Below are 24,248 nucleotides of genomic sequence, written 5' to 3'. Positions count from 1 at the left end.
AATACAGAATCACAAAGACTATATTTTCAATTCTTGCACCGCTTCTCTTTAATTTGTATATGCTCCCAGTTGGTCAAAATAATGAAAAAGAACCAAATTGCTTACCACAGCTATGCAGATGACACCCAGATATACTTAGCCCTGTCCCCTAATGACTACAACCCCATTGACTTTCTATGTAAGTGCATTGATGAAATTAACAGTTGGATGCGTCAAAACTTCCTCCAGTTAAACAAAGACAAAACCGAAGTCATTGTATTTGGAAATAAAGATGAAACTCTCAAGGTTAACACACACCTTGACTCTAGGGGTCTAAAGACACAAAATAAAGTGAGAAATCTTGGTGTAATTTTAGAGTCTGACCTTAATTTCAGATAAGCAAATCAGCTTACTACCATCTCAGAAATATAGCCAGAATTAGATGTTTTGTCTCAAGACAGGACTTAGAGAAACTTGTTCATGCTTTCATCACCAGCAGGGTGGATTATTGCAATGGACTCCTTACTGGGATCCCCAAAAAGACCATTAGACAGCTGCAGCTCATACAGAACGCTGCTGCCAGAATTCTGACCAGAACCAAAAAATCTGAGCACCTCACTTCAGTCCTCAGGTCCTTACACTGGCTTCCAGTTACATTTAGAATAGATTTTAAAGTATTGTTATTTGTTTATAAATCACTTCATGGCTTAGGACCGAAATACATTACAGATATGCTAACTGAATATAAACCAAGCAGACTACTCATATCATTAGGATCAGGTCAGATAGAGATACCAAGGGTTCACTCACTATTATGTCACCTATAGCTGGAATCAGCTTTCAGAAGAGATCAGATGTGCTTCAACAGTAGACACTTTTAAATCAAGATTAAAAACACATCTGTTTAACTCTGCATTTACTAAATGAGCACTGTGCTGCTTCACACTGACTGCACTTTTTATCCAAATCACTTTTACTCCTGTTTTATTCTTTTTAACATATTTTAAACAGTTTTTATCAAAATCACATTTTTTTTTATGACTTTATCGTGTGTCTCTTATTTTTACATATATATTTTTTTCTCTCTTATAAACTGTTTTCTAATTTCTATGTAAAGCACTTTGAATGACCTCTGTATATGAAATGTGCTATACAAATAAAATTGCCTTGCCTATATTTATATTTCCCTTTTTGTTTCCCTTAGAAAGATCTTCGTTTCCCTCAGGCCTGAAAAAGTGAGGCATAAATTTGAAAGTGAATATTTTGCAATTGTCTTTGCAGGACTGGAGTAAATTTCTACCTTGCACTGTATCTAAACATTTAAATAGGTCGGTCTCTCACCTGGATGTGTTTGGATCTTTATCACTCTTACGGCGTTCCAAGTGTAAAGAAATGATCAACTTTTGTAGCTCCTTGTCAAGCACAATTATTGTGTCTTCCCATTTCTGCTTCCTTTCTGCAGTCTTCATTTCTTGGTCATTTTCCTTCTTCTTGTTTGAATCATTGAAACATTTTAACATTTTACAGTTACTTTAATTTTTTTAAGACTTGTATTATTGCTTCTATTAAAATTATGTATTAAAATTATGTATTTTTGATATTCTCTTTTTTCTTTTATTTCAAATAGTATGTCCAAAGTGAAACTACATATAAGTTAATTTACAATTAGACGCCCAATTAGTATTTTATTGAGCACTTAGTAATATCTAAACTCAGTCATGTTGTGTGTGTGTGTGTGTGTGTGTGTATGTGTATATATATATATATATATATATATATATATATATATATATATATGATGCATTATATGATTATTGTACCGATTGCATCTCAGTATTAATATATTTCAGTTAATTCTCTCATTATAAATATATTTGAATCAACAATCTTCTAATTTAGACCGTTATTTGTTTCTGAATGAAACTTTTTCTTACCTTCCACCACAAACACGCGCAGCAGAGCATTGTGAATGATCACTAACTAGCTCGTTGTTCTTGTAGTGTGTTTCCTACTGTTTCTAAGCCAGATGTTCTAAGTGTGTTCTCTTGGTGGACCCAAAAGAACTGTGACGTCACCCGTGTCATAAGGTTATTAGTTTTGGGCTTCACAATGAAATTATAAGGGGTTTTTCAAGATGGCGCCCGGTGAGGTCGTGGTTTTGTAAGCTGAGGAAGAAGAGGGTATTTCTCATAAATGAGGGTATAATATTCGCATAGTTGCTAAATAACATATCTAAGATTGTTACTCGTTGGTGTAAATATAAACAATCGTGTATTTGGACAGTGCAAACTTTTTTTTTTACAAAGTTTTCCGAAGTGGTGTTGTACACATTTAAAAATGGCGGAGGGTGCTCATGTTGGTGCAGAGATGGAGGTTGAGTCTGTAAATGAGAAAAGGAACTTTAACGAAATTCATTCGTATGCCTGTAAAGTGAAGACAGGAGGAGATTGTGATTCCTGTCCGAACGCACCAAACAAAAATCAGGCTCCAAAACGGCAAAAAAATGTCAGCTCGGCTAAAGAAAAGGAACTCTCTTTGAGCGATGTGCAAGAAAACATCATCCGAATTCTTCCCGAAAAGATTAACGAGAGATCCGATCAGATTGAAAAAATGGTAAAGCAGAATTCATCCAACATAGAAGAGTTAGGCAAATCTCTTACTTCAGTGCACGATGATGTAATGGGGCTGCAGAAGGAAAATGAAAACCTGAAAAATGCGAATGCACGTCTGGAGAAAAGGGTCAGTGAAATGAACGCAAAAATTCAGGACCAGGAACGCTACAGCCGCAGATGGTGCCTTCGTTTATACGGGCTGTCCGAGCAATCTACTGAAAATGTGAAAATGAGAGTCATGGAGATATGTAAGGTGCTGGTTTCGGGTACAGACAAACATATGATAACAGACTCTCTGGATGTGGCGCATCGTCTTGGTAGTTTGAAAACTTCGGATAAAGGCAGAACAGCTAATCCAAGACCGATTATTATGAGGTTCATATCTCGTACTGCCAGAGATTTTATATGGAAGAATTCCAAAAACAACGAGTACCTAATCAGTAAAGGGCTACGCTTCAAAGAGGACTTGACTGTATCGGACAGGGAAGCACGGAATCGTCTTTGGCCGGCTGTTGAGAAAGCAAGGAAGGAGGGCAAGAATGCATATTTCAGCGGAGCAAGGGCGTTTGTGGATGGGGGAGAAATTTGTTTTGAAGAAGGAAATAGATAAACTAGCAATGATGTAACTAATGTCTGAAGCAGACAGTAAAGACTTAACTTTACTGTATGGATGTAAGTGTTGATATTGGATATGTTGGCTATAATAATATGTAACTTATGTTCTATTAAGATGTTTGCAACTATTGTAGTTTGTTGATATAGAATATTTGTGGGAATCCCACATGTGAGGAAGTTTAAAGTTTAAGTTCTTTATTTACTCTTGTGGTTAATCTTTGTAATTATTTGTTCTTTCTATGTCACTTTCTGTTTTTTCTATCAATGCCAGAGGTATTCGTGATCATTTGAAAAGAAAAGCTTTGTTTTTATATTGCAAGGGAAAAAATGCAGATTTTTGTTTAATCCAGGAGACACATGCATGTTCTTCAGATGCTAAATTTTGGAAAAGTCAATGGGGAAAAGAAATTTGGTTATCATTTGGTAGTAATCGATCGGCAGGGGTCGCTATTTTACAAGATAGATTTACCGGGCAGATATTAGGGTTTGAAAAGGATGATTGTGGAAAATGGATACTACTTGTTATAGTAAAGGACAACGGGTTTTGGTTAATTGTTATGCCACCAACAACAAAGCCAACAATAATATACTTTTTTCACACATTGAGTCTAGAATTCAGCATTTTATTGTCATATATCCTTTGGCCAAAATTGTATGGGGAGGGGATTTTAATACCGTGTTTGATGAAACACTTGATAGATGGCCTCCTAAAAGATATCCTGGCCCTAGTAGTGAACTGGTCAATGTATGTTCTAGATTGGGTATTATAGATGTATGGCGATATAAAAATCCAAACGGGGTGGAATATACATGGAGTAATAAGGATACATCACTGTGCTCACGTATTGATTATTGGTTAGTGTCTAACAATATAATTAATAGTGTGACTTCAGTCCTGATTGAACCATGTATAATGACAGATCATAAAGGAATATTTATTGATATGGATTTGATGCAGGGTAAATAAGGTAAAAGAAATGGTAATTATTGGAAATTAAATAGTAAATTGCTAGAAAATGAAGGCTTCAAGATACAAATTAAACAAATTATTGAGAAATATTGGGCAGTTGCATGTACAGAAAACTTGTATGGAAAATACTGGGAACTAATGAAGTTTGATATTAGAACAGCAGCTATTAACCAGGGAAAACTTGTAGCAAAATGTAAAAGAGTGAAAGAGAAATCCGTTATTGAGGACATTTTAAAGTTGAGTAAAACAAAAAAGGAAGCCTTGAGTGTTACAGAGATTGAGAAATTAAATGTATTACAAACTGAATTAGATAACGTATATGAGGAAAAAGCAAGAGGAGCATTTGTGCGATCTAGATGGTTAGAAAATTTGTGATCGCATTTGTGCGATCTTAAATGGTTAGAAAAAGGGGAAAAGAATACTAAATATTTTTTTGGCCTTGAGAAGAGAGACAGGGAATTTGCCTTAGTCTCAAAATTAATGATCAACGACGTAATTGTAGACAATCATTCAATTATTTCAAAGTATGTAGCCCAGTTCTATAGTAATTTATATTCCTCCACCTTGACCACTTCCAGTATTGATAGTTTTTTAATAAAATTTATGAGTGACATCAAAAAAATAGATCAGGAATTTTTGTGCTTGTGTGATAGGGAAATTAATATTGAGGAGTTGAGTGAGTGTATTACCCTGCTAAAAAGCAATAAATCACCAGGCAACGATGGGTTATTGGGGGAGTTTTACAGGACCTTTTCCAAGGAACTTTCACCTTTTTTATTATTAGTTTTTGTAGAAGCAATAAATAGAGGTGAATTGCCAGCTTCATTAAAACAAGGCATCATAACATTGATTCCCAAACCTAACAAAGATAAATTGCTTATCGATAATTGGAGACCAATTAGTTTGCTCAATAATGACAGTAAATTGTTTGCGATGATTTTTGCAAGAAGATGAAACAAGGTTTTTGAAACAAGGTTTAAACAAACTCATAGATGAGGAACAGTCTGGTTTTATGCAAGGCCGTCATATTAGGAATAATATTAGGCTGGTCTTGGATATGATTCATTATAATCACCTTATAAATGATGACAGTTTTATTTTGTTTATTGACTTCTATAAGGCTTTTGATACTGTTAATCATGATTTTATTTTTAAAGTTATTAAGTTGTTGGGTTTTGGTGATTTGTTTATAAAAGCAGTAAAAACATTATATAAGGGATGTAATAGCTCTGTTAAACTTGCTGGTGGAACTTCACAAAGGTTTGATATTAATTGTGGAATTAGGCAAGGATGCCCTCTTTCTCCTTTTTTGTTTTTGTTAGTCACTCAAGTTTTGGCAGTACATATTAAAAAAAGTCAATTTAATGGTATCAGTGCTTTAGGTGCAGAATTTAAAAATTGAGGTTCCAGTTATAATTAGAGTTATTGAGGAATTCTCTGATGCGTCGGGTCTTAAGATGAATCTAGATAAATCTGCATTGTTTCCCATAAAAGCTTGCTCCCTTACGCATATAGAAGGTATTCCAGTTAAACACCAGTTAACTTATCTGGGTATAGTCATTTGCAAAAATGATAAACAAAGAAGTCAGTTAAATTTTGAACCAATTATTGAAAAAACAAAAAAGAGATTTAATTTGTGGTTAATGAGGGATTTATCAATCTTTGGGAGGGTGTTATTGTCCAATGCAGAAGGTATCTCCAGGTCTGTATACATTTCTTTATCACTAGATGTGCCCTCTACTGTGATGAAAGATTTGGATAAGATATTGTATGACTTTATCTGGAGAAAAAAAACCCCATTATTTGAAAAAAGAGGTCATATGTAATACTAAAGAACAAGGGGGGCTAGAGGTTCTGGATTATAGTACACTCAATAATACTTTCAAGATTAGATGGTTAATAGAATTTTTGAAAAATAAAGATAGTGTGTGGAATATATTTCCTAATTATATATTTAACTCGATTGGGGGCATACATTTTTTGTTGAAATGCAATTTTTCTGTAGATAAAATTCCGGTTAAACTGGCTGGTTTCCATAAACAGGCCCTGTTGGCATGGAATTTGATCTATAAACACAATTTTTCACCACACAGTTATTGCATTTGGAATAACAAAGACATATTATTTAAAAACAAATCACTTTTCTATCAAAACTGGCTTGATGAAGGGATTATTTTGGTAAAACAGTTGTTAAATTCTGATGGGTATTTGTTGTCACACTGAGTTTCTTGAAAAATTACAATTACCAGTTAAACCAAGAGATTTTGCTATTGTTTTTGATGCAATTCCAAAGAGTGTTGTATTTCTTTTAAAGAATTCAAGTTCTTTGCAAATTAATATAAACGACTTTTGTGGTAGTTTATACATCGGTAATGTGAATATCTTGAAACAAAAGTGTAGCAATAATATTATAAGAAATGCCCTCTGTTTTGTTTCTTTCCCTGCAGCAAGGTTTTTTTGGTCTTCCTTATTTGGCAATATAGACTGGGACAAAACATGGAAAATACTGAACAAGTTTTGCGTGAACAATAAAATTAAGGAGGTATCTTACAAGATTCTACATAGGATCTATCCTCTAAAACATGTTTTGGAAAGGTTTAAGCTTAATATTTCTTATGCTTGCAAATTTTGTGGTCAGGGAAAAGAAACAATTTTGCATTTGTTCTATCACTGTATCTATTCAAGACTTTTTTTGGAAGGATATGGAAAATTATATTAATAGGAAATTGGGTTGTGTGGTAGAAATTGGTGTGTGTGATGTGTTTTTTTATTTTGAAGGAGTTAATTTTGAAAATAATGTACAATATATTATACAACTAGTTATTATATTAGGTAAGTACCATATACACAAAACAAAGTGGGCCCTTTGTAAACCAAATCTGTCTCATTTTATAAATGATTTTAAGATATACAGCAATCTTTTGGAAAAAGTAAAAAACAAAAAAGCTCAGAAAACATGTAATATTTTAAAAGAATTCAATTTTTTGTAACTTTTTTCCTTTCTTTTCTTTCTTTTCTGGTAGCCAATGTGACTGATACCTCTTGTGTGTTTGGCATTGAACAAAAGGTGTATTTTGTTTTTGTCTTTTTTCATCAATAAAAAAACAAAAACAAAAAAAAACAAAAAAAAACAATGAAATTATAAAGCCGGTAGGCGGAGCCAGATGAGTGTCGGAGAGAGGGGGGATCCCGCTGACATCTGATTGGCCAGCCCAAACATTTAAACCCACTAAATTTAATTGGCATTATTGTCAATTTTACGCTGATTGACATTTCACTTCACCACTCATTGATTGACGGTTGAAAGAGCTGGTTGGTAATAATATAAGATTAATACTGGACTTTTACATAACAGATTATTTCTTAACATAACAGATTCTTACATAAGAGATTCTTAATCCTTACTTGAATATAAGGATTACATAACAGATAATACTTGCATTTTATATATATTTATATATTTATATTATATATTTGGTAGCTGATCATAGACCAGTTTAGACCTCAGAATTTATGCCTTTTAAGTGCAAAACAATATATCTGGCTATATAAACATTAATAAATATTATACCTCTCAGACCCCTGGTGTCCCCAGAACCCATTTTAAAATTTCACCTCAAGGGATTTTGGGATGTTTTGACAAAACAATTCTGCATGTGTGATTCTGCATATGATGGATCTAGCTTTCTGAGAGTGTTTTAAAAATTACAATAAATGATAACCATGAAGAAAATAAAAACATACCCGACAAATAATGACACTTTTTTTTAGATTTTTTATTGCTGATGTTATGGAAGTCTGCCACAGAATCATTTTATAAATTCATCAGTGACGAAGAAACATATTGTATTATATATGGTGAGATGCAGTAGGAAGCGTTTCAGCCACTTTTCTTGGCACACACAGAGGCATAGCGCTGGGTACAAGGAATATCATTCCAGTTTTTATCGGCTACAGATAACAGAAAAAATAAACTTGTAAATGTCAAGGTATTTGAGTTAAAACAAAAGCAACACACCACAAGCTATTAAGATACATACAGAAGAAGAATTTTTACTCACAAGGCCAGTTCATATGCACACAGCACTCTTTTTTATTATTATTTGGTTCTCTTGAATTCCACTTTGTGAAAGTCAATTTGGTGCCATCAGACCAAAAGAATTGATAAGGCTGAAAGATGAACAGAGGAAATCACAAGGTGTAATAGTTGAATAATTTTATTAGCATTATTTTTTTTACCATGTTTAAGTCAATAAATCATGCACCATACAGTCAGATGATCCCCTGCTTACCTTCTGACAGTCACTGAGGCCGATGTATGTTGGATTCTCCGTGGGGTCATGACGACGGATAAGAGCCTTTATCTGCTGATATTGATTCTCACTGTGTATTGAGACCAAGTGTGCATCAAATTTCTGACAGAATGTCTAGAAAAACAAACAGAACTGTAAAATCATTGCATGTTCTTACCTGCAGTTATTATGCACAATTAAGGAACTGGCACTATATACATCTCATAAATAAATCTCATTTTAAACTTTATACAGGTACCAAATAGCTATAGTAGATATTGGCCAAGACATAATCAATCATCCATTTTAGAATAAATATTTCATTTTCTGTCCTGTCCTGTTACTGTGTTACTATTCACAGCCTTTTGCTAATATAAGATTAAAACCCATTTCACCAGTGATATGTTAATAAATAATCCTTTCACAATGTTTTTACCTTTGTGTAAATAGAGCAAATGTAAATACAGTTGGAAAGAATTAAAATAAACCTCTGCAGAAACCCAATCCAGCTTGGCGCCGTTGTACAAGTAGCAGCGACCAGAATAGGAGGTCCATCCAGTTGGGCAGTTCTTAGAAATTGCACCCTTTACTGCCAGATCTAGAAAGATATATATATATATATATATATATATATATATATATATATATATATATATATATATATATATATATATGTACACACACAGGTACACATTCATATTTACATACGTATATGTACATACACACACTGGTCTTGATATGCTGCACCTTGCAATTTTTCTTCACTAGAACTAAGCATTACAATTTTCCTTCACTAGAACCAGTATGACAATGTCCCTGTGCACAAAGCAAATCTATAAAGACATGGTTTGCCAAAAGTGGAGCAAAGGAACTCAAGTGTCCTCTGTGGAGCTTGTGGAGCTTATTATTACATCAAAGGGGGACTAAAACTAGAACGAGATGTTCACAAAGCATACTTCTGGCCATAAAGTATACTGGCCATAAAACGTTGCATAACATAGTCTTACAGTACTGTGCAAAGTTTTTACACTTAAAATGTTTCTGTTAAATCTTTCTGTTTCAACATACAGTATATCCCAAGACTCAGTGATGTTGTGATCAGGTCTGTGTGGGGGCCAAACTATCACTTACAAAACCGCTTGTTCTCTAAATGGAAGATAGTTCTTAATGACATGATTCTTGCTTTAGTCTTTTAGCTTTTGGCCTCAGTATATTCGTTTTTGGCTGCTATAAATGACCTTGCAGCCCTTATTCGTTCAGTTATGGCCTTAATACATTAACTTGCAGCCTTAAGACTCTGTGGTTATAATAAAATAACCGCTATGTTACCCCAATGGTTTTGTATATTTATAACTTCTGTAATAGGACATAATCAGTTTGAATAAATACTGTAAATTAAATAAAAAGAAAGTAAAGCTGGTACAAATGAGGTATTCTTAATATCATACTGATCTGTGCAGGTATTTTAATTACCTTTCACAATGTGATGATCAGCTGCTTGAAACCAGAAGAAAGAAAAGAGTAATGTAAGTCCTGCTGGTTACAATTACAATTTAGCTGCTTTTCAAGATTTTAATATTTCAATTTTACCTGATGATGGAAAGGAAATTGGGGAAAGGTCATCATTTTTGGTCAATTATTTTTTCGATGTTATTTATAGATATGAAGATGACGAATTTTAATGATGTTCAAAAAGAAAAAAGAAAAGAAATTATTAAGAGAGCGATCTGCCAATCACACAATAAGAACCAAATTATATTTTTATTAATAATATGATATTTTCAAACAACCAAAATTACAGCTGTATTAAAATTTTACATAAAATGTATATCACATTCACTAACCATTTTATTTTTAGTTATATCCTAATATCCTTAATAGAGTTAAGATTCTTACCCAAAGCTGCTCCTGCTGTGGCGAGAATTAGAAGCATCACCACTTTGGTCTGAGAAGCCATAGTTCTATGTTTTCACGCACTGGAAGAAAAAAGCATGATTTGTGTTAATGTAATGAGAATTGTGTATGTTATACCTCACCGTAACTCCACTTACATCTAATCAGGAGGGATTACTCGCTTGATGTAACAAATGAAGGTAAGTAATGATGCTTATATAGTGATACTGTCAGGAACTTCCTCTTTCCAAAGAAACATTTTTTATCTAAAACATATAAATGATATTTGCACAATGTTGTAAACGTTCTGTGAAGATGAAAAGATAAGGACATGGAATATTTGAGCTGAGGTATCATGTTATATTGTTTGGACACGTAATTAATTTAACACATTTAATATTATTGTGGCTGTACTTTCAGTCATGGATTAAGGATGAAAGTATATTTAGACAAAACTACAACTGTGCAGTTGCCCCCAAATACATTTGGACACTTTGTCCACAGTTACAAATGCAAGTGGGATTTTTGTTAGGAAATATGACTTTCTACTTATCATAGATGTTGATGAGATGTAATATTTTTAAATATACAGTGGTTTGAAAAAGTGTTTTCCCCCTTCCTTATTTTGAAATTCTTTTGCACATTTGTGACACTTTAATGTTTCAGATCATTAAAACAAATTTAAATATTAGTCAAAGATAACACAAGTAAACACAACATGCAGTTTTTAAATGAAGGTTTTTATTATTAAAGGAAAAAAAAATTCAAGACGCATGAAGAATTGAGTGAAGATAACATAAGATCAATTTAAAAAAAAGTAAAATCTTGAAAATATTGACAATAAAATTTTTTAACCAAAATAGAAAAACTGTAAGCCTTGAATGAGTATAATATGAAGAGTAAACCTACAGTATATAGTATGTATCATATACATCTATACAGTAGATAGGCTAAGGTGCAAGTTTAAGTACAGTGGAGTAAGAGTGCAGGAAGAAATGACCTGCAAAAAGCTACACCTTATATGTGTGTGTGTGTGTATAATCTATGTTGTAACAGTTTTCCTGTTACTCCTGTACCAGGAGTACTCCTAATGCAGCTATGTAATCTGTCCCGGTGATACAGAAAACCCCTATTTAAGGTAACAAAGAAGGAGTCAGGCAGGAAGTTAAGTCTCTATCTCCTTTGGAGCAGCTTACCTCATGGTGGTTTGGGCCTTTGCACCCTGGTTGAGGAAACGTGTATTCTGGTCACGTCACGTTGATGTCACATGATGTCAAGTGAAAATCAAAAATTAGCACAACATGGACATGTGACATATCAAAACACTCAGCACGATGAGGGGAACTGCCTCACGTGTATTTTGGTCACGTCACATGACGTCACGTGAAAATAAAGAATTAGCACAACATTGACATATGACATATCAAAACGCTCAGCCTAATGAGAGGAACTTCCTCAAGAGTGTTCAGATGACGTCACATGCTTGTCTCCACTTGCCTCCAAATGTTTTGGCACTCTAGCATTCTGTCCACTTGCCTCCAAAAGTAACACTGACCCTTATGTCCACTCGCCTCCAAAAAGCACCGGTCTTTGAGCAGAGGGCCACAAATCTGAGTTTCTTGGGATATCTAAATGTGTCCCTCCGGGGTCTATTTTGGGACCTATTCTGTTCTCTATTTTTATACAGTAAATGATATACAGTATATTCTGATGACACTGTCATTTATACATATGCTCCTTCCATAACACAGGCTGTGCAAGAGATTCAGACTGCATTTCAGTCATTACAAACTGCTCTGTTCAATTTAAAATTGGTTTTAAATCCTCAAAAAAAATGAAGAACATGGTCTTTTCAAAAACTAGCCCACAGTTGCTTGATGATCTTAGCATTTTTTTGTCTGATGGTAAATCCATTGAAAGGGTACCCACGTGCAAGTACTTGGGTATATGGCTGGACGACAAACTTTTATTTAATGTACAGTTTGCAAATTTAGTTAAGAAGCTCAAAATAAAAAAGCTACTTTTCTGCAATCATTACTTTCTGATCTAGAAAGATATACAATAAATATATAGACTCACACACAGGTACACATTCATACTGTACATGTATTTACATACGTATATGTACATACACACACTGGTCTTGATATGCTGCAGCATTACAATTTTTCCTTCACTAGAAATAAGCATTACAATTTTCCTTCACAAGAACCAGTATGACAATGTCCCTGTGCACAAAGCAAATCTATAAAGACATGGTTTGCTAAAAGTGGAGCAAAGGAACTCAAGTGTCCTCTGTGGAGCTTATTATTACATCAAAGGGGGACTAAAACTAGAACAAGATGTTCACAAAGCATACTTCTGGCCATAAAGTATACTTTGCTGGCCATAAAACGTTGCATAAAGACATACAGTACTGTGCAAAGTTTTTACACATAAAATCTTTCCGTTAAATCTTTCTGTTTCAACATAATATATCCCAAGACCAGTGATTTTGTGATCAGGTCTGTGTGGGGGCCAAACTATCGCTTACAAAACCGCTTGTTCTCTAAATAGAAGATAGTTTTTAATGACATGATTCTTGCTTTAGTCTTTTAGCTTTTGGCCTTAGTATATTAATTTTTGGCTGCTATAAATGACCTTGCAGCCCTTATTCGTTCAGTTATGGCCTTAATACATTAACTTGCAGCCTTAAGACTCTGTGGTGATAAAAAATAACCGCTATGTTACCCCAATGGTTTTGTATATTTATAACTTCTGTAATAGGACATAATCCGTTTAAATAAATACTGTAAATTAAATAAAAAGAAAGTAAAGCTGGTACAAATGAGGTATTCTTAATATCATACTGATCTGTGCAGGTATTTTAATTACCTTTCACAATGTCAGGATCAGCTTCTAGAAACCAGAAGAAAGAAAAGAGTAATGTAAGTCCTGGTGGTTACAAGTACAATTTAGCTGCTTTTCAAGATTTTAATATTTTAATTTTACCCGACGATGGGTTCGTCACAGCTTAAAAGGAAATTGGGGAAAGTTCATCATTTTTGGTCAATTATTTTTTTCGATGTTATTTATAGATATGAAGATGACGAATTTTAATGATGTTCAAAAAGAAAAAAGAAAAGAAATTATTAAGAAAGCGATCTGCCAATCACACAATAAAAACCAAATTATATTATTATTAATAATATGATATTTTCAAACAACCAAAATTATAGCTGTATTAAAAGTTTACATAAAATGTATATCACATTCACTAAGAATTTTATTTTTAGTTATACCCTAATATCCTTAATAGAGTTAAGATTCTTCTGTGGCGAGAATTAGAAGCATCACCACTTTGGTCTGAGAAGCCATAGTTCTATGTTTTCACGCACTGGAAGAAAAAAAAGCATGATTTGTGTTAATGTAGTAAGAATTGTGTATGTTATACCTCACCGTAACTCCACTTACATCTAATCAGGAAGTTTTACTCACTTGATGTAACAAATGAAGGTAAGTAATGATGCATATATAGTGATACAGTCAAGAACTTCCTCTTTCCAAAGAAACATTTTTTATCTAAAATATATAAATGATATTTGCACAATGTTGTTTAATATTATTGCACAATTTAATTTAAATTTTTATTTAATATTATTGCACAATTTAATATTATTGTGGCTGTACATTCAGTCATAGATTAAGGATGAAAGTATATTTAGACAAAACTACAACTGTGCAGTTGCCCCCAAATATAAGTGGGATTTTTGTTAGGAAATATGACTTATAGATGTTGATGAGATGTAATATTTTTAAATATACAGTGGTGCGAAAGTGTTTGCCCCTTCCTTATTTTTTTATTTTTTGACACTTTATTGTTGACAGTGGAGTAAGAGTGCAGTTTGATGGCTGCAGGAAGAAATGACCTGCAAAAAGCTGCGCCTTATGTGTGTGTGTGTTTGCATAATCTAAGTTGACAGATCCCTATTTAAGGTAACAAAAAAGGAGTCAGGCAGGAAGTTAAGTCACTATCTCCTTTGGATCAGCTTAACTCATGGTGGTTTGGGCCTTTGTACCCTGGTTGAGGAACTTAATAGTTCTAGACTCAATCATAAGTAGCTGACCATGGTGTTTAATGTGTAAATATTAAGTTGTTTGTGTCACATGGTTATGGTTTATTTATGTAAATGTTTTCTTTGCAGAGGATTTTTGTTCTGAGCATGGTGGATTTAATACTAGCTTAAAAAATCTGAGAAATGTGGAAAAAAAGGAAATTCATTTACATTATTCGCTAAACAAACACAATATCGGACATCAAAGTTCAATACCGAAACTCCTTCTGGCTGAATGGATGTCGTGAAACATTGGAAAATTCAAGTACTGTTTTTATTCTACACTTGGTGACCATGAATGTCTTATTGTTTACAAAGACTATGCAAAGAAGTTTATCGGATAAAGCAAACCAAAGACTGTACATTGCTGGGAAATATTGCTTTATTGTACACTGTGGGATTGTTGATGTGGTGATTGTTGGTGTAGGTAGGATTTGTACTGTATATGCTGGTTAACTCTTTAATACACATGAATCATGAGTAAAATTAGTCTGCTGAGTCCTTTCATTTATTGTAATACTTAAACTAATATCAACGGAATAGGTGTTACATAATTTGGTGCCCAAACCGGGACTTGAAGAAAAATCTAAAACCAAATAGTAGAATTTGAATTAATTTGTAATGGTTTAAATGGATCGATAATGCTTATGAGTCTTCATATAGACTGTGTAGAAGTCTAAGTGAATTTTATCCTTGGGCAAGAGTATTAATATTCTGCATTACTACTAATAAACATTTGTGGTAAGAGTTTATAAAATTTATAAATAATGGCTAGCCCAGGTGAGGGGACAGAGGGTGAGAATCCTATAGAGCCAGAGTATTCCACTTCACCTTTCAGAACCAGACGAGAACCGATGCGAGAGCTTATCCAATCGCTCAGACATTTGTATTTGGAGAATGAGGTACTGTAGATCCGGAAGAATATTTTTTATTTTACCTTTATTTTACCAGGAAGTCTCATTGAGGTCTAAAATCTCTTTTACAAGAAAGTCCTGGCCAAGGTAGCAGACATACTGTACATAAAAAACATATTAAATGCGACATAGAAGGTATCAGCCATACATAAACACAACATAGTAAAAACGTACATACCTACAATCAGGCAAAAATCATTCAAATACAAGGACCACTCAAGAAAACTACATGTCTCCTTTACCACATTTTTTATGATGGTCTTACATTCAATTCAATTCAATTCAAGTTTATTTGTATAGCGCTTTTTACAATGGACATTGTCACAAAGCAGCTTTACAGAACATAAGCATAGAACAAAAGATAAACATAAGGAGTAGTATAAAGAATTAATATAATAGAAATTCGAGATATATATAGTTCACAGTGTGTATGTATTTATGCATGTATGAATGTATGTGTGCATGTATGTATGTATATGTATTGTCCCCAATGAGCAAGTCTGAAGTGACTCAGGCAGCAGTGGCAAGGAAAAACTCCCTTAGATTGGTAAAGGAAGAAACCTTGAGAGGAACCAGACTCAAGGGGAACCCATCCTCATATGGGTGACACTAGATGGTGTGGTTACAAATATACAAGTATCACAGAGTCCAACTGGAGCTGGTAGATCTGTAGATGTCTCAGGATTCTCACAGAGTCTAATGTATTTGTTGATATATATGTTTCTAGTTTAAGATCTTTTTGCAAGTCAACCATGCCAATGCAAAGGCATGCCGAGGCAAAGCGGCGCCGACGCTCGTGGGGCTCGCAGGTCGATTTAGCAATGGGATTGGAGTCGGATGAGTCCTCTCCAGCCTCGTCTGCTGAATCGACCTCCGGCGGAGAAGCAGACCTGAGGGCTGCTTCTTCTCAAGGCGCGAGCAGTGCGGCATTACATGTCTCTCCCTCCGAGGAAGGAGAGCTGATGGATGCTGACGAGCCTGTGGGCTCCTCACAGCCTGTGCTGTACGAGGAGCTCCTCAAGGTCGTGACATGAGCCGTAGCCAAGCTGGATTTGGATTGGCCGGTGGAGCAGCAGAAGCAGCGATCTGCACTTCTCCTCGTCACTCCTCGCTCTACGCGAATGTGGTTGGGGCTAAGGCGTGCGGCTACGGGGCGATGCCGCGTGTGGAAGAGACGCTGGTTAGCTATCTCTCCCCTAGCATAGCATCATCGCTAAAGGCTCCGGTGTTCTTACTAAGCCGCTACGTGCTACGTCGGCCTTAGTAGGGAAGGCTTACGCGGCATCAGGTCGGGCGGCCGGCTGCCTCCACACCATGGGTATGTTATGGGTATACCAGGCTGACCTGCTACTTGATTTGGATGAGGGACATAGCTCCGGGACCGCTGATATTAAGGAGTTGCTTCGCACTGCTGACTTAACCTTTCGGGCCATTAAACACACGGCGCGGGCCGTTGGTCGGGCCATGGTGGCCCTGGTGGCCACAGAAAGGCATCTGTGGCTCACCTTGTCCGACCTCCCAGACAAGGATCGAGCTGTGCTATTGGACGCACCGATGGCTCCTCTGTTTGGACTGTTTGGCGACGCTGTGACGGCGGCAGTGAACAAGTTCCAGGAGTCTAAAAAGCAGTCGGGCTGCGTTTCAGCAGTACCTCCCTCGGCGATCTCGTGGGGCTGTTCGGCGGCAGCCCCAGCCTGGTCCTTCGGGCACCGCGAAGCCCAGAAACAGAGCGTTGCCACCCGATCTCTGTGGGCGCGGCCCCAGCTGCTCTGAGTGGGTCAGAGGCCAGCCCCGAGGGACTGGTTCCCCTGTGGAACTTTCTGACAGCTTGGGAGGAGCTGCCAGGAGTCTCCCGGTGGGTCCTGCGGACCATAGAGGACCGCTATACGGTTCAGTTCGCGTCCTCTCCTCCCCGTTTCAATGGGATGTGTCCCACCCTGGTGGGACCCGAGCAGGCTCTGGTCCTGGAACGAGAAGTGCGCACACTCCTGAGGAAAGGGGCTATCAGGGTGGTTCCCCCCTCGGTTCGAGAGTCAGGCTTCTACAGCCTGTACTTCGTCGTTCCGAAGACGGATGGCGGGTGGCGTCCCATTCTAGATCTACGCTCCTTGAGCAGCGCTCTCAGGAGGCTCAGGTTCAGGATGCTCACCCTCAGGGAGGTCGTGACTCAGATAAGGTCTGGTTCATCACAATAGATCTGGACGACGCGTACTTTCACGTTTCCATTCTCTCTGCACACAGGAGGTTCCTGAGGTTTGCTTTCGGGGCGAAGCTTACCAATATCGGGTCCTCCCGTTTGGCCTAGCACTCTCGCTTGGGTTTTGACTAAACGGCAGCGAAAGCGTGCTCTCTCCAGCGCAGAGAACCGCCTTTTTGGGCGTGATATGGGACTCGGCCAGGATGCAGGCACGGTTGTCGCCTGCTCGGGTCGAAGTCATCCTCACCTCGGTCAGGAGAGTGCGGGAAGGCCAGCCACTCACTGTGAGGCAGTTTCAGAGGCTGCTGGGTCTCATGGCAGCGGCGTCCAGCGTAATCCCGCCCGGCCTCCTGCACATGAGGCCCCTCCAGTGGTGGCTCCGGGGCAGAGGGTTTTCTCTCAGGGGAAACCCATATCGTTCCATCAAGGTCTCGCGGCGTGCCCTTCGAGCCTTGGATGTTTTGAAGGACCGAACGCTTCTGTCCCAAGGCCCCATGTTGGAAGCTCCATGTCGTCGCGTGACGCCAACGACGGACGCTTCCCTCACGGGGTGGGGTGCGGTCATGAGTGGCCACTCTGCCCAGGGTCTGTGGAGCGGTCCACGTCTCTCGTGGCACATACCTTGCCTGGAGATGATGGCGGTGTTTTTGGGGTTAAAACACTTCCTCCCGGACCTGCGAGATCGCCATGTATTGGTCCGCATGGACAATACTGCGGTGCTCTCCTACATCAACCACCAAGGGGGTGTCCAATCTCGCCCTTTGTACAAGCTAGCACGACCGGTCCTCGTGGTCCTTGTGGTCTCGGGACAGACTCCTCTCGAGGGTCATTTATATCCCGGGACGGTTGAATGTCAGAGCAGATGCCCTGTCGAGGCAGGGGCTGAGGCCTGGGACGCGACCCAGAGTGCCTGTCTGGGATCTGGCAGTTGTGCTGGCGGCTCTATCGGAGCCCCCCTTCAAGCCATTGACCGAAGTAGACCTAGGGTGCCTTCGGCCCCCTACCGACATGTCGTGTTGCAGGCATTCTGCCCTCCTCCGTTTATAGCCCCCGAACAGGAGCGACAGAAACGGCTGTGTCCAGTTCGAGCACTGGTCACTTACCTCCGCAGGACGTGTCCGTGGAGAAAGTCGGAGCAGCTGCTCGTCTGCTACGGCCCTAACAGGAAGGGTTTCCTGGCCGCTAAGCAGACGTTGAGCAGATGGGTAGTGGATGCGATTGTGTCGGCTCACGAGTCCTCTGGCCTCCCCGCACCGATCGGGGTCCGAGCTCACTCCTCTACGGCCTGGTTCGCTGGAGTGGCACTCCAAGACATTTGTGACACTGCGGGTTGGTCCACCATGGAAGGAGCATATGTATAAATGACAGTGCATCAGCATATACTGCATATCATTTAGAAAAATAGAGAACAGAATAGGTCCCAAAATAGACCCCTGAGGGACACCTTTAGAAATCCCAAGAAACTCAGATTTGTGGCTCTCTGCATAGAGGAGTTGATCTACACTGATCTACTGAGTTTGATCTACAAAATAGTTTCTAAACCATTTAACTGCATTAGGACTGAAACCCACATCCCTAAGTTTGTTCAGCAACACACAAAAACAACACACATACCAAAATAGGTCACATATAGACACACAATTCAAGTGTACACACTACAATCCTCCTCCCTAACTCTCTTTCCTATCTTTCTTACTTCATCCATCACTGTGTCTGTCTCTCTATCGTGTTTTCTGCCTTTCTTTCTGACCTCAGCTTTGTTGTTCTCTACATGAAGAAAGAAGACACAAAGGAAACATTAACTCATCTTTAATTAACCTGGATGTGAATAAAATTAGCTGTAAGCATTGGAAGACTTTTGTGGATTAGAGGTTTGCTTAAAGAAGGTAGAATGTACTGAATGATCAATGATTTCCATTAAGACTGATGTGTTTGTGAAAGGTCCAACATACTGTACCTGGTTGAGGAATACCTATATGAGTTAGGCTTTTCTGTTTGTTGTGGTCCAAGGAGCAGCTGAAGCAGATATGAACCGTTCAAGTTTAATAAAGTGGAATGACGAAAAAAATAACCGTCTTAACTGTGTGTGTGAAAGAGTTTTCACCTCTGCTCTGGAATGTTTATCTGCAGCTCAGGATTGATGACCACATGTTTGTTCACCTTGAGAGGTTTGCAGTCTTTTGCCTTACTGCACCTTTTAAACTGCAGAATCAAAAACCTGGAGAGAAAAGAAATAGAAAGTATTGACAAGGATAAAGATACGAATCATCTGTGGCACTTTTATTTAGATGGGATATTTCTGCTCCATTCTCTTTGAACGTTGTACCAAACAGAACAGAATGGATGCCTGTCTTATTGACCAGTTTCTTATCTCTTGTGTCTCAGCGCATGGCAAGTCTGTGATAGAAAATTAAAAATTAAAAAAAAAAAAACGAAATCAGAAAATGATTTAAATCACTAAGCTGTGTGATATACTGTAGAAACCAAATTCTTGCTGGAACTCATGAAGGAGCCAGTGGCATCTAGGATGGAGCTGAGTGTGTGTGTGTGTGTGTGTGTGTGTGTGTGTGTGTGTGTGTGTGTGAATATGTGTAGCAGTCTTACTTGGGCAGAGTTCTGAACGTCTTGCTGAAGATGGCATACTGTCCATCACACACCTTGCACTTGCGTAAATACAATTTCTTCATCTAGAATATATGCGTTATTCATACACAGAGAGGTCAATGAAAATCTTGTGTGATGAATATAAAAATAGAAAGAGAAGCAGGCTGAGAGCTGCTCACATTAACTGTGTTGTAGAGGCACTGGTCCAGTGTGTTGTGCACCAGGGGAACAGAGAGATAATAATACCAGTTTGATTGGTACTTTTCTTGTGTTCCACAACTGCAACACACAACATGCCTCAACATCTGCATCACTGAATGTAGGAAAATGTTCATTTGACATGTAATGTGAGGTGTTGTACCTGAAGCATGATACAGTGATCCCGATCTTGAACTTGAAGTTTGCCCTGACTGGACATCCAGGGTCCGCACAATATTGCCAACCCAGCTTTCGCCCAGATTCCTCCATTTGAACCAAACACTGATAGAGGAATTCATGGGCATCCCACACACACACACACACACACACACATACACACACGCACACACACAAAACAGTAAACATGAAGCATTTTCTTTGTGCAAGGTCTAATGTGTGTATGTTTTGTGTGTCCTCACGTTCTGTTGGTGGATAGTGAATTCAGGGTTGATGTCTTTAATTTCATTAATCAGGTCCAGGAGGAGAGAATCCTTGCTCCTTCCACCTCCAGGATTGTTCATCTTCTTCCACAAACTCACAAAACAACTGCAAAATCATCCAGTCAAAAAAAACCCATCAGTTTAACCTTCAGTAATATTCCTGAAGTCTTCCTGAGCTCTTCTCACATTTTCATCAGCACTTTCATCTCATTGCTCATCTTCTCCCTTACGCATTGAATCAGTATGCAGCAATATTGTCTAGATTCATTAAAACACTATATAAGAGTAGAGAATCATTATCAATTGTAAAGATTCAGTAAAGTTCATTCTCAGTACCTGAGGAGCCTGGCCTCTGGTCTACAGATGTAATCTTTGAGCAAGGTGGCGAGCTCTTAGCAGAAAGTCTCAGCTCTGAACAGACACTGCCAAACTTGCGTTAACATAGCATTCATTCATTCATTCATCTTCTACCGCTTATCCGAAACTACCTCGGGTCACGGGGAGCCTGTGCCTATCTCAGGCGTCATTGGGCATCAAGGCAGGATACACCCTGGACGGAGTGCCAACCCATCGCAGGGCACACACACACTCTCATTCACTCACGCAGCCACACACTAGGGACAAGATGCCAATCAACCTACCATGCATGTCTTTGGACCGGGGAGGAAACCGGAGGAAACCCCCGAGGCACGGGGAGAACATTCAAACTCCACACACACAAGGTGGAGGCGGGAATCGAACCCCGACCCTGGAGGTGTGAGGCGAACGTGCTAACCACTAAGCCACCGTGCCCCCCGTTAACATAGCAGTTGTTTCCAAAATTAGAGAACCTGTAACAAATGCACCTGTCAGATACACAGTTTTCCAAACCCTAGAGATAAGGGGTGAGAATAGAGAATCACAAAGACTATATTTATATATTGGATCACTTATGTTAATATTTATATTATGAGTATACTATTTTTTCTTTTTTAACATTTTATGCACCATAAGGACTGACACTTAATTTTGTTGTACCAAGATAATGAAGAAATAAATGACTACAATTCATGGCACGTAGAACTTTCACATAGCTGATAAAATCCCTGACCCAATAGTGACGTTATATTATGTAGATAAATATTAAACATTAACTGGAGTCGATTTTATATGTTCACGAGAATGGGACATTTTAACATGCTTCCGGTTGACAGTCTGACCTCATATGAACTTCTACTATGTTCCTTGTGCATGTATAAACAATACAGCCTCTAGTATTTGAATGCATTCCAATACCAAATATTAGTACACAAAAAAATGTATAAATCGACGTGTCATACCCGCCACAGAGCATTTGCTTGTCTGTGAATGTCACAGCCACTGACATGTCATTTGGGTGTTCCACAGATGGACCTGGAGTCACGCTCTTTTTGTTTCCCTTAGAAAGATCTTCGTTTCCCTCAGGCCTGAAAAAGTGAGGCATAAATTTGAAAGTGAATATTTTGCAATTGTCTTTGCAGGACTGGAGTAAATTTCTACCTTGCACTGTATCTAAACATTTAAATAGGTCGGTCTCTCACCTGGATGTGTTTGGATCTTTATCACTCTTACGGCGTTCCAAGTGTAAAGAAATGATCAACTTTTGTAGCTCCTTGTCAAGCACAATTATTGTGTCTTCCCATTTCTGCTTCCTTTCTGCAGTCTTCATTTCTTGGTCATTTTCCTTCTTCTTGTTTGAATCCACATAGAAGACACTTATCTGCAGAGAGGGGGTTTGTGGAGTTTCTCTTGGAGTTTCTGAGCTGATGAGGAATGAATAGATGCTGTTTGGTTTCATGGAAACTAAGAGTCAAATTCTAATTTTTATTTCTTTTTTGTATTTGAGCTCTGAGCCCATCATATGGTTATTGTTTAAACTTACCCTTCTGCATATGCTGCAGGATGGACATTGTTCTTCTTCTACACATAAAGAAACACACAGATATGAGAAGGATACTTATAAAAACACACCAAATTGTGATGAAAATACTTTTCTTTAACATGCTATATTTGAGGGTAGCTTTTTTCTCACTCTTTCACTTTCTAATTCACTTGTTCGTCATACTAATCCTTATTTTGTTCACCCATAATACAAGAGTGATAAATCCTTCAGCAGGAACCTGCAAGGTTCAGGAGGTAGCATTATGAAAACTCATGTTCTTTGCAAGTCTGATATTTCATCTAATATAAATGGTAAAATTGTCTGCAAATATTTTGGATAAAAGATGTTCTTACCCTACAGAAAGGCCATCTGGAGTTTGTGCTTGCATCACCCTGCTTCTTCTTTAGGGATTCCTCACCAGACTGGGACGTCTCTGTGGATATTGGTGAGGTGCTGAGGAATAAACAGATGCTGTTTGTTCAATTCAATTCAAGTTTATTTGTAAATGCGCTTTTTACAACTGACATTGTCTTAAAGCACCTTTACAGAACATAAACAGAGAACAAAAGGTTAATATAAAGAATAATATAAAGATTAATAGAATACAAAATTGAAGATTAATATTAGATATATTTAGTTCACAATGTGTATGTATTTATCCCCAGTGAGCAAGTCTGAGGTGACTCAGGCAGCAGTAGCAAGGAAAATCTCCCTTAGATGGTAAGGAAGAAACCTTGAGAGGAACCAGACTCAAAGGGGAACCCATCCTCATATGGGTGACACTGAAGGGTGTGATTATAAATATACAGTCTGATAAATGTTGTATATGTAAATGTTTGTCACATAAGGCTCTGAGCCATCAGAAAGGTAAGATACATTGCAGATGTGTATATACAGAAGAAGACACCTGGGCCCACTACAGATGATAAATGAAATACACAGAAAAAAGACAGATACTTATGTAAAAATAAACAAATAAATAAGGCCATCCTTAAAAATATTCTTGCTTGCCGTAACCCGACCGACCCTGTCAATTTAGGACAGACTCATTTATTTATTTTTTTTGCTTTAAGTCCGACCGACTTGCCGGTTGTAAATTTGCGTTAAGATCGACCTTTTTTTTTTTTTTACTCTTCAAACAACTAATACAAAAGCAATAAAATAATATTAACGGGTTCGGGCACCATAAAACATCTAAAAAAATAATTAAAACAGCTCGACACCGCTTTAACTTGGCACGAAGTTCTGGAAAAACTGTGCCAGTATCAAAATAAGGTTTGCAATGATGCTCCCGAAGGCACGGGTTGAAGACCCAGTCAGTGACGTCACGATATGCTAATTTGTTTAAAGTCATACTACGTAATCACCATCACCAAAATTGTACTTTTTTTTTTTTTTTTTACATTGAAACTTGAAAAAAAATATATAGACCTAGCTTCCGACCTTTTTTTTTTTTTACTGTTACTGCAAACCAAAATATTTTTAAGGATGGCCTTAAAAACATTTTAACATTTTACAGTTACTTTAATTTTTTTAAGAC

The 24,248-nt window shown here is 37.7% G+C and overlaps 1 protein-coding gene across 8 annotated transcripts; it reads right to left on the bottom strand.

The window, feature by feature from the left end:
- Positions 1 to 7,931: 7,931 nt before the first annotated feature.
- LOC132848948 (type-2 ice-structuring protein-like) lies at positions 7,932 to 13,844 on the bottom strand. 8 transcript variants are annotated; one of them, XM_060875058.1, is made up of 7 exons: positions 13,815 to 13,844; positions 10,365 to 10,444; positions 9,942 to 9,962; positions 8,957 to 9,057; positions 8,469 to 8,603; positions 8,238 to 8,346; positions 7,932 to 8,127 (listed from the first exon to the last, which is right to left on the bottom strand). In XM_060875058.1, exons 2-7 carry the CDS (start codon positions 10,423 to 10,425, stop codon positions 8,057 to 8,059), a joined length of 498 nt encoding a protein of 165 aa, XP_060731041.1. In that variant the 5' UTR covers positions 10,426 to 10,444; positions 13,815 to 13,844; the 3' UTR covers positions 7,932 to 8,056. The 8 variants fall into 8 exon arrangements, with proteins under 8 accessions (XP_060731041.1, XP_060731035.1, XP_060731038.1 ...); XM_060875052.1 differs by having other exon boundaries at positions 8,957 to 9,066; positions 9,942 to 9,965; positions 13,815 to 13,839; XM_060875055.1 differs by having other exon boundaries at positions 9,942 to 9,965; positions 13,815 to 13,839.
- Between the last annotated feature and the right edge of the window lie 10,404 nt (positions 13,845 to 24,248).

The sequence above is a fragment of the Tachysurus vachellii genome, chromosome 7, assembly GCF_030014155.1.
Source record: "Tachysurus vachellii isolate PV-2020 chromosome 7, HZAU_Pvac_v1, whole genome shotgun sequence".
In the NCBI taxonomy this organism is placed as follows: Eukaryota; Metazoa; Chordata; class Actinopteri; order Siluriformes; family Bagridae; genus Tachysurus; species Tachysurus vachellii.
Note: the sequence above shows the minus strand (reverse complement) of the source record. Positions and strands in the feature narration are given on the sequence as shown.

Bases quoted from the DNA above. Each gene is read 5' to 3' on its own strand.
- LOC132848948 (XM_060875052.1), bottom strand. From the start codon at position 10,425: ATGGCTTCTCAGACCAAAGTGGTGATGCTTCTAATTCTCGCCACAGCA. The intron at 9,966-10,364 runs GTAAGAATCTTA...TCTGGTTTCAAG, and splicing joins CACAGCAGGAGCAGCTTTGG to CAGCTGATCATCACATTGTG. The intron at 9,067-9,941 runs GTAATTAAAATA...ATATCTTTCTAG, and splicing joins TGATCATCACATTGTGAAAG to ATCTGGCAGTAAAGGGTGCA.